General features: G+C 52.9%; 4 protein-coding genes across 4 annotated transcripts; 1 reads left to right on the top strand and 3 right to left on the bottom strand.

The window, feature by feature from the left end:
* Positions 1-102: 102 nt before the first annotated feature.
* On the bottom strand, positions 103-2,648 carry GUS1 (glutamate--tRNA ligase; the record flags this gene model as incomplete). The annotated part of the gene is made up of 9 exons (XM_056219484.1): positions 103-760; positions 815-884; positions 1,044-1,087; positions 1,138-1,929; positions 1,979-2,134; positions 2,186-2,247; positions 2,307-2,341; positions 2,392-2,432; positions 2,581-2,648. The coding sequence occupies 9 exons, from the start codon at positions 2,646-2,648 to the stop codon at positions 103-105; spliced, it is 1,926 nt and encodes a 641-aa protein (XP_056066611.1).
* Positions 2,649-3,109: 461 nt separating this feature from the next.
* On the bottom strand, positions 3,110-7,079 carry N0V89_010742 (uncharacterized protein; the record flags this gene model as incomplete). Its single annotated transcript, XM_056219483.1, has 3 exons — positions 3,110-3,685; positions 3,734-6,952; positions 7,005-7,079. 3 exons carry the CDS (start codon positions 7,077-7,079, stop codon positions 3,110-3,112), a joined length of 3,870 nt encoding a protein of 1,289 aa, XP_056066610.1.
* Positions 7,080-9,871: 2,792 nt separating this feature from the next.
* On the top strand, positions 9,872-11,255 carry N0V89_010741 (uncharacterized protein; the record flags this gene model as incomplete). The annotated part of the gene is made up of 2 exons (XM_056219482.1): positions 9,872-10,265; positions 10,318-11,255. 2 exons carry the CDS (start codon positions 9,872-9,874, stop codon positions 11,253-11,255), a joined length of 1,332 nt encoding a protein of 443 aa, XP_056066609.1.
* A 384-nt stretch (positions 11,256-11,639) lies between these two features.
* Positions 11,640-13,181, bottom strand: N0V89_010740 (uncharacterized protein; the record flags this gene model as incomplete). Its single annotated transcript, XM_056219481.1, has 1 exon — positions 11,640-13,181. The coding sequence occupies one exon, from the start codon at positions 13,179-13,181 to the stop codon at positions 11,640-11,642; it is 1,542 nt and encodes a 513-aa protein (XP_056066608.1).
* Between the last annotated feature and the right edge of the window lie 776 nt (positions 13,182-13,957).

Here is a 13,957-nt window from a genome sequence, read left to right as displayed (position 1 = left end):
AACATGTTACTACGCACAGACTTATGTATAGAGGCTTTGTCAAAACGATGCCAGCGCGACACAGCAAGATTTCGCCACCCACTCTCAAATACGTGCGGTAGTCTACTTGCCGCCCGTCGGAATCTTGTACGCCACAGCCGGCTCGCCATGCTGGAACGCCCTGTCGATTCTGAAGTATCCCTTGCGGTCGAACTGGAATACATCGTCGACCTTCAGGTCCGCCACATTCAGATCCGCAACTGCTTTGGTCACAGTCTTCGTGTTCTTGTTCAAGAAATCCTCCAGCTTATCATCCTCTTCAAGCTTGTCCTTTGTAATGAGGTAGTCGAAGTCAACGAGCTCAACAGGGACGAGGTTTTGGTCCGTAGACAACCACGTCACCTTCTTAGACGTCTTCTTGACGTCGCCCTGGAGATGGAGCTCGAGCTCGATACCGGTCACGGTCTTGAGTCCGGAGGGGGAGGCCAGAGGGTTGATGGAGTGCGAAATGTTACGAACGATGGCATTACCCCAATTCATGAGCGTGATCTCCTCGTCCTTGGCGAACGACTGCGCGTCCTCCTGCTCAAGGAAGATGTCTTTGCTGAGAACGACCTTCTTGTTGCCGAGATCATACTTGGCGTGCTTGGCTTTCTCCTCGGTGACGACGCCGGCGGGGGCTCCGACAACGGTGACAGGAACTTTGGCGGCGTCGGCGATGGCGGTGTAACGGGCAGAGACCGGATCGATATGCTTTTTATTGGTCGCCCAGAATGAATGCCTGCCAAAACCGTCAGTGTATTTCTAAAATGTATGGTAATGATATCTAGCTCACCAATCTAGATTCACAATATTCTTCGATGGGCCTTGCTTTAGAATAAACTCACGTAGAGCGGGGATGACGACTGATACCGAGTTAGTGGATACCTAAATAAGTGTAATGAGGGTACTTTGCTGGTGTCTCAGCTAAGCCAAAGGAAGAACCTTCTATCATGCCTGAAGTAGACAAAGAAGAATATTTCTCTTGCTTTATGGAAACACCCACTTTGCACCAAGGGACTTACCTCCACGGCGCCGGACGCCTCTAATGGTCGGCATCCTGGCATCGCTAATATAGGAATCAGTACATGGTATAGCAATGGAGGATGCTAAACTCACTCCCAACCCGTTACGACGCCCTCATCCACAATCTTGGTGAGCTTGCGCTTCGAAAGCAAAGTGCGGATAAAGTTGAGCCGAGCGAAGCCCCAGTTGTACACGCCGCGCAGCTTGAGCGTCTTGATGAACCACTGATACTGCGCATCGCGGTCGTTGTACTCGGTTGTGCGAAGAGCGTGGGTGACGCCCTCAAGAGAGTCCACGATAGGGCAGCAGAAGTCGTAGGTCGGATAGATCTTCCATGTGGCCCCAGTGCGATGGTGCTCCTCCGGGTTGCAGCGGTAAATGACCGGGTCACGAAGAGCCTTGTTCGGGTCATCCACCGACATCTTGGCGCGGATGCACCATCGGAGACCCTCCTTGGTGCCCTTCTTCATCTCCTCGAAGTGCGCCAGGTTCTCCTCCACTGCAGCGTCGCGACGCGCGCTGGCAATGCCGTCCATACGCTCTTCGCGCATACGCTCTTGCGCCGTGTCGTCTGCATAGGCACCGCCGTCCTTGATAAGCTGTACGCAAACGTCGTACAGGTGATCGAAGTAATCGGACGTGTATGAGACAGAATCAGGCTTGATGCCCATGAGCGCCAGATCCTCAACAATAGCATCTTGGAACTCCTGCTTCTCCTTGGTCGGGTTCGTGTCGTCGAATCGGAGGATGAGCTTGCCCTTATATTTCTCATGCGCGAAGTAATCGTTGAGCAAGGCGGCTTTTGCGTGGCCGATGTGGAGGTAGCCCGAAGGCTCAGGCGGGAACCTGGTGACGACACCGGTCCCATCACCGACATCTTGGAGTCTAGTGCATGTTAATTACATCCTAGCAGGTGGAGTGTTGGATACGCTACCCGATATCGTAGTTTGCTCCGTCATCCTTCTGCTTGCCACCTTCCTTTGCTTTGCTGGCGTCTTTGTTCTTGCCTTCCTGCACAACAACGGTCTGCTGGGGATAGGCAGCTTCTATGTAAAAGAACCAGCGTGAGAGGTTTCGCATCAGTCCTTGCCTATCGAAATGTCAGTTTCTAAGTGTGATTGTAATAGTCTTCATCACTAACTTGATGTATGCGTGTGCCACGCGGTTTCCTCTCAATACCGACCAAACAGTAGTATCCGCATCCTGTTACGTTCATTAGCCAAGATCTCACGTTGATCATACGGCATGGTAGAGCATCATACCGTCAGGCCATATCCAATTATGTGCGAGCGAAGTGCTTTGGAGTGTCAGTCCATCGGTTCCCAGTGAACAGCTGCATCTACCTACTTAGATGATTGTCAAGCTCATATAGTAAAGGCTCGATCTGCCTGAGATGTGGGTATGTAGTCAGTGTGAGAGCCAAGATATTGGGATTGTATCTCATGGATGTTTCATGGTAGAAGAAAGACCCGTTGCTCGCTTCTGCGTCTTTCTTCTACCAGCAAACAAATCCACTGTACCTAGGGGATTCCATACTTCAAATTTAGCGGCTTCAAATTCTCGGCGCGGTCCTGCCACTCTTTGATGTGCGCTTCGTAGGTCATTTTGTAGGATTCGCGGTGAGACTGTCGGAATTCTGTGTTGTGAAGATGTAAGTTTTGGGATAACTTTCGATGGGAATGAGTCGTAGTGGGGGTCTTGGCAGGGACGCATCTACCCCGCGCTAGGGCGCTAGCGAGGCTTGAGGCCTCTGCTGGCCTCGCAAAACCTCAGTGCACATTCGAGCAACATCATCACAGGTGCGCAAGGGGTGGAATTCAAATAGAACACCAAAACTCATCTAAATTCATACACCTAAAAAGGCAGCCACGAGGCTATGCCTTATCATACAGACGCCGCCCACAATGCTAGCATATGCGCCAGGCCCAAACGCTGCAGCAGTACAAGTCGTAGAAGTAGAACATGAGTATGCATCGCTTGAACAAAAGGAAAGGAAACACAGCGACTTTTGCAAAACATCCACCACATCCATACACACCTGCACTCAAAGGTACGAAGAGCGATATTAGGCACACTCCCACTGCGCAAAGACACACCACCTCGCACTGCGATCCGCGAGCACCAGACCCCTCCACGTCCCTTTCTCGCCAATCTTGATGACAGTCTCCCACGAGCTTCCATCGCCATCGTTGGTCCCGCTCATGTGTTCGCTCTTCCTCGTCAATCGGATGATCTTGCCTGATGGCGTCTGCACCGCGAGCTTGGCCGGCTTCATCGAAGTGCTGCCCGATGAGCTGGACGATGCTTGCGATGGATTTGTATAGTTTGATCCGGAGGCTGAGACACTTTGCATGCTCATAGCCGATGCTGGACGCGCAAAAGGGTTGGGTGAGGCGCGGCCGGTGAGGCCAGGCGAAGTAACCTCGGGCGTCCGTGTGAGCGATGAGGGATGCTGGCGTACGGTGAAGACGAAGGTATTGTTGAGCGCAATGTTGGCACATTGCGGTTGGGCGACATAGAGGTCGTGGCGCTGAGCGTGGGGAGTGGGATGGAGCGTGAGGAACGAGTATGGAGGGTTCGTGCCTGTGTGCGTGATGGGGAGACCGAGGGCTAGAGAATGAGGATTCAACTTGTTGGAGTGCTGTGGATCGTTAGCAAAGAAGATGGAAGTATTTCTGGGAGAACTTACCATGAGACCGCGAGGTCCAGCATACACCTTGAGCACACCATGACCCTCATCGCTCGGCAGTACTGCTTTCACAGTATATCTTTTCTGGCCTCCAATCCATTCTGCCTGTGCAAGTGCTGGCTTCCGGACGATATCGCCACTTTCAAAATAGTCACCATCCGCATCTTGGGTAATGGCTCTTGCTTCAACTTCTGCGACACATTCAACATCCTCAGGGACGTTGATGTGAATATGTGCCATCTCGAGGTTGTCCAGATTGAGCAAGCTGGTATCGAAGTCCGCCAAATGGAGGTTGTGCTTGAAGTAGATGGGTGTTGCGCACGGCAATGCCATCAAGACATCGTGGGGTTGCGGGGGGCAGATGTGTTGCTGTTCCGGCAGCAGCGGAACGTGAGAATAGCAGACCTCCATCGGCCGGGCGAGGAAGTACCAAATCTCAGCGACTGAGGAACCGGCGTTGGAATATTGCACCCTTTTGGGGTTGGTGGGTCCGGCCAGCGAACAGTCCATTATACGCCATTCGCCTTCAACAATGACTGCGTTCCAGAAATGGTTGGGGTGTGCCACGCTTTCCAGATCTAAAGGCTCTCCTGGAGTCTTGAGGTATCCTCTGACAACCTCTGCATGTAGACCAACGGACGCACACATCTCTGCCACAATTATAGCTATTTCGTGGGAGCAGCCGCGTTTGCTCTGGAGCACATGACGTGTATCGATCTCGCCTTCAAAGTCTTCCTCCCAAGCTATACGCTCGCTAACCCACGTGAAGATGGCTCGTAGACGCTGAACGTCACTTCTGTATGGCCTACAGACATACCCTTGCGCCAGCGATGTAGGCGTTGTTCCGAGGGGGATGCTGTTGATGAACCTTGCACTTTTGTCAACTAGAACAAGATTAGACGCGCTGAAGTCCGTAGGATCTGTTATTGGCAGTCCGTCCAGCCCCTCGTCTCCTTCAGCAGAGTCATACAAGATGTCGACTGGGTTAATGACTGGTATATCCATCATCTGACAGCGATCGGCGCGTTCGGTTCTTTCGTTTTTGCTGAGGGAATTGGACCGATTGATATCTCTTCGCACTTGGACCCAGTCGACTGATCCGTTCAAACCCATATCCCGTGCCGCGTTCGATTGCACCGCCGTCCCTCCTGCGATGCCTATCGGACCTCGACCATCCAGTCGGCTGGCTGCTCGACTGCCCGCTCTACTCGCTGCTCGACTGGCTGCTCGGGAGCCTGGCCTGCTAATTGATCCTGATGCAATGGTACTGCGTGCGTTGGCAGCTTGCGTTTTGGCAGTGTCGATCATCTTCCTGAAGAAACCGCTCTTTCTCTTTGTCGGTTGCATCAATCCTCCCAGCGGATCGGGACCGTCTTGACAGGGCTGCTGCCCTTCGTTTGAACCAGGCCTCTCTCCAGAAGCATGACTGGAATGATATGTGACTCCCGTGAAGGGTGATTCTGGTCGTCCCTCATCAAACCCGAAGCCCTTGCCTGCACCTCTGGAGGTTTCCATCACGCTCTTTGGTCGCTCTTTAGCGAACTTCTTGCGGTAGTAGCTTCCGGCGCTTGTAGAGCTCATGTTTGTTGCAGATGCCCCGGACATTAGGCTTCGATTCGTACTACTGCTCGTATGCGTTGCAGTGGTCGAATTGGTCTTCGTTGTGAAGGTCCTACCCAAAACGTTCTTGCCGATCTCGTATGCTGACTTGCGATGGCGGAGAGTTTTCGACCCTCTGCGCTCCATGTCTTCTGTCTCTGCCATGACGGACCCAGGTCTGCTCTGGTACTTGTTCTTCGGCGGAACTGCGGGTGGCTGGCCTGACGCATCTCCAGGTATGAAGAGCTCGTCATTCTTCGGACCTTCCTGCTGATGCATGCGGCGCAAGCGACTCTCCATTCGCTGAACGTAATTGTGGACTTGGGGTGGGCCATCGTCCAACGTCTCCTCACCGTCGTAGAATCCACTATCATTGCTGATCCCTATCGACGTTTGTGCACGCACTTTATTCCTCGCTGATGCCTTGTACACCTCATCGAACGCCTCCGGTGACCAGACACCGGGTGGTGTAGCACGCTCACCTGGGGATGCCACGCTCATGTCTTGTAGAGCAGACATGACATCGCCCATTGCGTTCGTCAATGGCGACGGCGTAAAGTTGCCCTTACTTCCGGTACGTGGGTCAGGAGATGGAGGCTCAGGTGTATGGTAGCCATGCTGCGGCGGCGCAGGTGAGGGCGCTCTGCTCGGATTATAGGCAACGCGGTGCGGAGGAGGAGGTGGAGGCGGAGGGGACCCCATATCTTGAAAGGACGCCATTGACGCCATTGACTGTCTCCGAAACTGTTCATCTTGGTACGGCGACGGCGATGGACCTCGATCATATGCGCGATATTGAAAGGACGGTGCGGGTGATACAGATCGCGACGATGGGCGATATTGAGCTGGGGGTGCAGGTGATACAGCTCGTGAAGGTGGCCGATATTGCGCTGGCGGTGCAGGTGAAACAGCTCGTGATGCTGGTCGATACTGCGTAGGCGGTGCAGGCGAAGGAGACCTCGAGTATGCTTGGTATTGAGTTGGCGGAGCGGGCGAGACAGCTCTTGCATGTTGCTGATACTGCGCAGGAGGCGCTGGCGAAGGCGACCGCGAGTATCCTTGGTATTTGTTCGGCGGAGCTGGCGATGGGGCGCGTGTGTACTTTGGCGCTGGCGCCGTCGATGGTCGCGGCGATACCGCTCGAAGGTTCGAAGGGCGTTTGGATGGTAGAGGAGACGCACGGCTTTCGGTCGAGGATCTGTCGCGGCTTTCGGTCGACGACCTCTTCATGGAAGCGTATGGTTTATGTTGCGCGCGCAAGCTGCCATTGGGACTCGGTGCGATGCCGCCGGCCTTCACGATTTGGCGCGCAGCAGCCGCCGGGTTGGGTGCTTGTGCAGCTGCGTAGGCCGTGAAGGGCTTGCGGAATGTCTTCGCCTTCTGAGGCGTCTGCTTGACAGGCTGAGCGCTATTCTGCCTCGATATGCTCCCTGGGCCGGTCATCGGGCTTGTGTTGCGACTCCATGGCTGGAAGTCTTCGGGCAGCAATTCGACGAAGTTAGAGGGGAACAATCCGACCATGCGCCTGTCGCGCTTCAATCGTCCCATCCACCACGATCCATCGCCGGCGTTGAGGCATTCGATCAGGTCTCCTTCTATGAAGCCAAGGTCGCGTTTGGTCTGGAATATGGTGAGCGGATTGATTATAGAGCAAGCTCTTGTTCCTACTAACCTCACCACCCCATGAGTACACTGCCTTGCACCAGCACGGGAAGCGCATGGGAAGGCCATTTGCGGCAGGCGCCATGGCCAGCGAGTGTGTGGAGCGATCGGATGCTGGCTACCACTTAAGTTCATCCAGCGGGTGACGGCGAGCGGGAGCAGCGCGACATCAAGCTGCGTTGTGCGTGGCGGTGAGCAGAAAAAGCTACAGCGAGTGGCAATGCGTTTCGCTGTAAGTAATAAACACTGGATGGATAGCGGGGGACGATTAGGATGGGTCGCGATAGCGAATACCGGGGTGGTCACGGGCGCCCGAGTTTAGTGTGTTGTGTTGTCGTAGTGTGTTGCGTTGTCGCAGTGACCGCCTTCGCACGGGCCGCCAGCAGCCGCTCTCGCACGCCAAACGTCATTAGATCCCACCGCCCTTGCTGCGCTCCACCACATCTGGACCGAAGTGTCGCTGGAAACAGTTCGCGTCTCTCCACATTTGACCATGGTTGCCAGAGCGAACTCGCGTTTCAAGTATGCTAAAGTAACACTAGGTATCGATAGGGAATTGGAAACGCTCGCCAACAGCACACTAGACAGCGCCCGCCAAAATACTCACCGTACATTCAAAGCTACCAAGAACAACGCCGCACGCCTCCCGTACAGGCTCAAAAAGACCGCGACGCAAACTAGACCTTGATGTAACGAGTAGAATGCTTCGCGCATGTCATCCACAACCTTGCAACAGGTTGACCCACGTGTTCTGTACCATATACCTGGGTACCTAGGAGGTATCGTTGGTTCAACTCCTGCAGCATAGCAACGGTCGATGGCTCATAACACTTGTCTCTCGGAAGAACGCAATCCTGAACTTCTGAGAAGCTCCAAGTATTTATGTCCAGCATCCTTGGTCTAGGACTTATACCAATTAACTGCATACCAACGGCGTCGTGCGGCCATTGTTTATAGACAATTCGCTTTGTCGCTCTTCACATTCAGAGATCAATCGACTCGATGCTATCCCAGCTATTCTTCGAGCCCAGCCAATCAGGAGTTATTTGGTCTTGCAGCTACGGAGCGACGGTACCACTTCTAATCGTAAGTCAAACAACAACTCGAGACCGTCCATATACAGCGCAAGACATCCAAGAACATCCACGAACAATATTAATGTAAAACACGACTACAGCAATCACAGCAAATTTATGTTCAGTATATTTGAGGTATTGTACTGGACGTTTCTTATGTGACGAAAGAAGAATGTTGTATTTCGGCGGATCAATCAGCAGGGCAATCTCAGCGATACGATTTCGTAGTCTGCCTTTCGGATCACGTTGCTGATCTTGACTTCTCCAAGGAGCGCTCAGATATCGACACTCGTGCTCGTTCGTCCCTCCAATGTGCTTCAAGAGATGGGTAGAATTTAGTGATCGAGAGGCTGGTCAAGAGCGATTCCGATGTGGACGCCAAACCCGCCAAATACGACGGAGCTACAACGCTCCAATCCGCGGCAATATCAGGTCAGTTTGATGTTACTGATCTGTTACTCATTGCCGGGGCCTATGTTAACGAAACCCCCGGCTGTTTTGGGGGCAGGTCGGCCATCGAGGGCGCGGCCAAATCTGGCCACATGGATATGGCAAGCTATCTTCTTGGATTTGGGGTTAGGTGAAAGTTTAAAGAGTGTCATCCGTAGAACCGTGTACCGAGCGTGGCAGCACGGTCACCATCTCTGGCTTGGATGCTTCACAAGTGGAAGGCCGAGAATGATCAGGACCATTCGGGTCAATTCCAGGTATTTTGAGCACAATGACGCCTGAGACACTACTATGGGCGGGATCTTTCAGACTGGTTTCTGGATGGGTCGACCTTGATAGATGCGTCACACCTGGTGGGAGTGGGATTGGTTTACTACGTTTTCTATGTATGTACAATGTTGCAGTCAATGTAAAATGGTGCACACCCACTGCAACTACTGTCCGATAAATCCGTCAATGGCAGAACGTAAGTGAGAGCCGGCGTATGCACCGACGGAGCCTGTAGCAGCACTCCGTGCTCATAAGTATGACAGCATGCGTGGCCGTTTCGGTGTTGCGTTTACAGTCGTGTGATGAGGCGAGAAGCCTGATGCAGATGACATTTTGATGGTTCGACGTTCCTGAAGGTAAGTCTTGTCTTATTATCTCCAAGACTTCCGGAGCTAAGCCGCGCTAACAAATCCGGCGCGCAACCACTTCCATCATGAAGAGCTCCATTGTACACTCAAGATGTGACAAGTATCCATTCGCGACATTTCCTCCTCATCAGGTGAATATTTCGAAGGCTCTAGACCACGCGTTACGCCTCCTCCTATTCTAAAGAACAAGCCATATCCCGGTGTCGATCATTTTCGTCTCCATAGTGAAACGCGGATTTGCCTTTCCACGAATCTCTATTGAATCCCACCAGCCACAACGCCACTGCATCTCTTCGTGTTTAATAGCCGGCAGACATTCAACGCACGCTCGCGTAACGTGCGCCGCCAATCCTCATAAACCTCCGATTGATCGGGACGCGCAGTCCTATTCACGCCTCAATCGGATGAAGGCGTCCGTTTCGAAACCACTAATTTCTCCGACTCCAAAGTAATAATCAAGCTTTCGCCCAGCATTATGAAGGACGCTTAGCCCCCGCGGTGGGGATTCTAATTAATCTGACTTACCCAGGGGCACGACTGTATATTAGTCGGATGATGGCCTGGCTTTTACAAGGGCGCTGGCAATTTGTCTGCTCATTCACTCCTTTCGTCTCCCGTCACTCGTTGATTGATTTACCATTCTTTTCATATCTACTTTCTGCCTGCTGTGCGGTAGCCTTTCGTTTGCTTCTTTCCATCGACGCTCCTGCAACATGCGTCTTTCTATCTTTCTGAGCGCCGTCGCGCTGCTCCCTGCTGCTTTTGCTCAGCTCTCGGGCTCTGTCGGACCTACGACTAAGACTTCTGCGAAAAGGGCGACCAAGACTTGTGACGTGACCAAGTACGGCGCCAAAGCGGACAAGACGACTGATATCGGGCCACCGCTTGCATCAGCTTGGGCAGCATGCCAGAGCGGCGGCATCGTTATCATCCCTGCGGGTGATTATGCCATGAAGACATGGGTCACGCTGAAAAATGGTAAAGGAGTTGGCATCCAGCTTGACGGCATCATTTACCGCACCGGCACGGATGGCGGCAACATGATCATGATCAGAGACACCACGGACTTTGAGTTCTTTAGCTCGACCGGAAAGGGTGCTATTCAAGGTATGTTCAGTTCTAGATTCCCAAGTATCTCCTCCTCTGACGTGCAAACCAGGTAATGGTTACGAGATTCACGCCTCGCAAGGACAGTGCAAAGGCGCGCGTCTCCTCCGCACCTACAAAGTCACCAACTTCTCCGTTCACGACATTGCCCTTGTTGACTCCCCCATGTACCACTACTCTTTGGACACATGCACCAACGGCGAAGTCTACAATATGGCCATCCGCGGCGGCGAATGGGGTTGCCTCGACGGCATCGACGTCTGGTCCAACAACATCTGGATCCACGACGTTATGGTGACCAATAAAGATGAATGTGTCACCGTCAAGTCGCCTGCCAAGAATATCCTTGTCGAGAACATCTACTGCAACTGGTCTGGTGGCTCCGCTTTTGGCAGCTTGGGTGCCGATACCGCCATCTCACAGGTCGTGTATCGCAACATCTACACGTGGAAGTCGAACCAGATGCTCATGGTGAAGTCGTATGGTGGCAGCGGGTACGTCGAAGATGTCGTCCTGGAGAACTTCATCGGTCACGGAAACGCATACGCCCTTGACATCGACCAATACTGGTCTAGCATGAGCAAGGTCGACGGCAACGGCGTCCAACTGTCCAACTTCACTATCAAGAACTGGAAGGGCACTGAGGCGAACGGCGCATCCCGCGGACCGATCAAGATCGCCTGTGCAGACGGCGCACCTTGCACGGATATGAAGATTTCCGACTTTGCCATGTGGACCGAGACTGGCAGCAAGCAGACGTTGACCTGCCAGTCTGCCTACGGAAGCGGTGCCTGCCTGAAGGCTGGTACGGGCAAGTCCTATGCTATGGTTACTAGCACGCAGACTGCGGCCACAGCTGGATACACGGCTGCGTCCATGGCGGCGGACTTGAAGTCGGCGTTCGGAACCACTAAGAGCATTCCGATTCCTGCTCTGCCAACCAGCTACTACCCGGGTCAGAAGCCCATCAGTGCGGTCGCTGGAGCCTGATTGCAGTGTCAATTGAATTGATCGTGGCTTTGTGTAGCACCAGGACGGTGAACATTTTATTCTTGTACATCCTATCATTTAATATTCAAAAACAATGCGAGTGAACGAGCTCACTGATTCTCATGATGATCATGGGTTTCCAACCACACATCGCCGTGCACATGCTTTTCTGATAAATGCAATAAACTCAGTGACCGGCTTTGGAACGCCCGCGTGACCTGACTGCCACCTTGGGGTAAACGGTCATGTCCTGGTCAAGATCACATGTTGAAATGGGTATATATACAGATCCCAGCCACGAGCGCTTGAATGCTTTGCACAGGCTGACCACAAACATGTCAATCAATATTAATTCTCTCCAGTGAATTTAGATTATATGGCCTTCTAGCACGCTTCTGCGATCGCGACGACAGTCGAAGCGACAGTCTTAATACCATCACCGTGTGCTTCAACTTGAACAAACTGCGCATGACCGCTGATGCTGGCAGAGGTCTCAAATCCAGTCTTCTTCACGTCTGTCACGTTCCTCAGACCCTCCCTGGATGAGCCCGCAAGAACCTTCCAGCTCTGGTGCTCGGTCGCACCATTCCAGCTCATGTGTACGCTGGTCGTGGCATTGCTCTCCGCACAAGCGAAAACATCCGGACGCGTGGACGGTGTTCCAACCCACTGAGACTTGTACGTTCGATAACTTTGAACGGCCTGAGCTTGACCCCATTTAACGGTCTGGACGACGTTCCCGTGCTTGTCGAATTCCTTGAGGAAGGGTACGCTGCCATATCCCATAATGGAGTGCCCATTGGAAAGGAGTTGGTGATCGCCCTGACTCACAGCGTAGATCGGCTCCGATGGGTCGTAGAGTTCTTTGACCAGCGTGGCTTCCTTGGTGTCAGTATTGACGCTCAAGAAGATACCGGTCGTTTGATTGACATAGGAGACGACGGCAGAGTTGTCGTTGTTGAAAATGGAAATTAGTGTCGTGGAGCTGTTTTCCGAGTGAATACGGGCGTCGTGCTGGTAGCAGAAATGCAGGTCGTTCTTGAGGGTGAAGTCGCCTCCGGAGTATCCGTTCAACGTCCATTGCACCTCGCCGTCACGACCGATTTTGAAAATAGAGCAGTAATGCCGCGACGAAACCAACAAACTTCCGTCCTCAAACTCGTCCACAGAGTTAATGTGAAAGGGTCCCCATGGATAAGATTGATTTTGACCTAGTTCTCCAAGAGGATATGTCGGAACGGCATCCGTCAACGGAATATGATCCACATGTGCAAGATGACTCCACTGCCACAGAATCTCGCTATTGGTCACGTTCAGCTCCAACACAAGGGAGTCGACGATCCAACCATCCTCAGGGCCGCCAATAGACGTCAAATCCCACGCCGTAACATTCACAGCACCTACGAACATGGTGCCACGAGGCGTAATGTTGTTCTCGTGCATGTCGATCCAGCTGAACGGATCATACTGCGTGGGATCATACTCCGGATAGATACTTTCGAGAGTTGGGTAGGTCGTGTTCCACAGGGTAACGTTGTAGATATTCTCATAGTTCTGGTTGAAGATTTTGACAATGCCATAACCGAATCCCCAGGGCTCAGGGAAGCTGATGCCGCTCCATGCGGCTAGGACAGGCTCGCCAAAGAGTTCTGTTGGCCTGAATGCTGCGTAGTCGCCGTAGCCGGACTGCCAGACAAGCTCGCCATCTTGGTCGTAAATGTTCAGGCTGTAGTTGTGTGCTCCGTCGCCGCTGATGGGGAAGAATATCAGACCCGGTGCCGCTGAAGCATTCTGGGTGATCTCGAGCTGAGGAGGTTCGAAGCCGGGAAGGGATCTGAAGGTTTGAAATGGCCAAGCCGTGTTGTTCTGAGCGCAGGTTGGCAGTATCACCGCCGACAAGGCCACTAGCAGGCTCTGTACGCGCATGGTCGCGACGCAAGTTGAATGAGCTGTTTCAAATCGGCGATCGATGGTAACGTCGTCGTGCAGCTCGACTTTATGCGCCCCGTGGCGGTACGTCTCTGCCGGTAACGGACATGTTTACAGGGCTAAGAGCCCTGGTCCAGCGCAAATTTTCTTCCTCGTACAAGGCCTCACTGTAAAGAGCAGATGGAGCGGACATAGTTCCTTGATCTCATCTTATCAGATGCAACGATCAACATGTTGAGTGGCCGTACAAGGAAGTAGGGTGGAGAATGTGGGGTACAGTCAAATCTTATCTGATGAAGCTGATGAGCTTTCTCCGATGTGATCCCGAAGCTTGCCGCGGTGGCCGCTTGATACAACCTTACGGCCGTCGAGACACGTCCGGAACAACGGACTCTTCATCTGCTTGCGCGAAATACCGGGTAGTTCTTGTCTTGTTCTGTCTCTGTTGTTCACGGGCCGCGCGATAACATGTGATGTCCGGCTCCGGAGCTGCTCCTTCCTCCGAAGTAGCGCAGTAGCGAATCGGCCATCTCCATCTGTCGCGACGCGTCTTGAGACTTCCTGTCTCTGCACGCCGATTCCATTCTGCAGCAACGGCGACTTGATACAAACGTGCGACCTGTTCATGCATTTCGCGTCAGTACCACGAGCCTGAGGAACGACATCCTGAACTTGTATTAGGGTGACTGCTTGAACGCAGCTATCCCGAACCTTTGCTGCAGCAGCTCGAATAAAAGCATACAAGTCCTAGACATGATCTTCAAGAAACCTGA

This window comes from Didymosphaeria variabile, assembly GCF_027946475.1.
Source record: "Didymosphaeria variabile strain IMI 356815 chromosome Unknown scaffold_8, whole genome shotgun sequence".
Lineage (NCBI taxonomy): Eukaryota > Fungi > Ascomycota > Dothideomycetes > Pleosporales > Didymosphaeriaceae > Didymosphaeria > Didymosphaeria variabile.
Note: the sequence above shows the minus strand (reverse complement) of the source record. Positions and strands in the feature narration are given on the sequence as shown.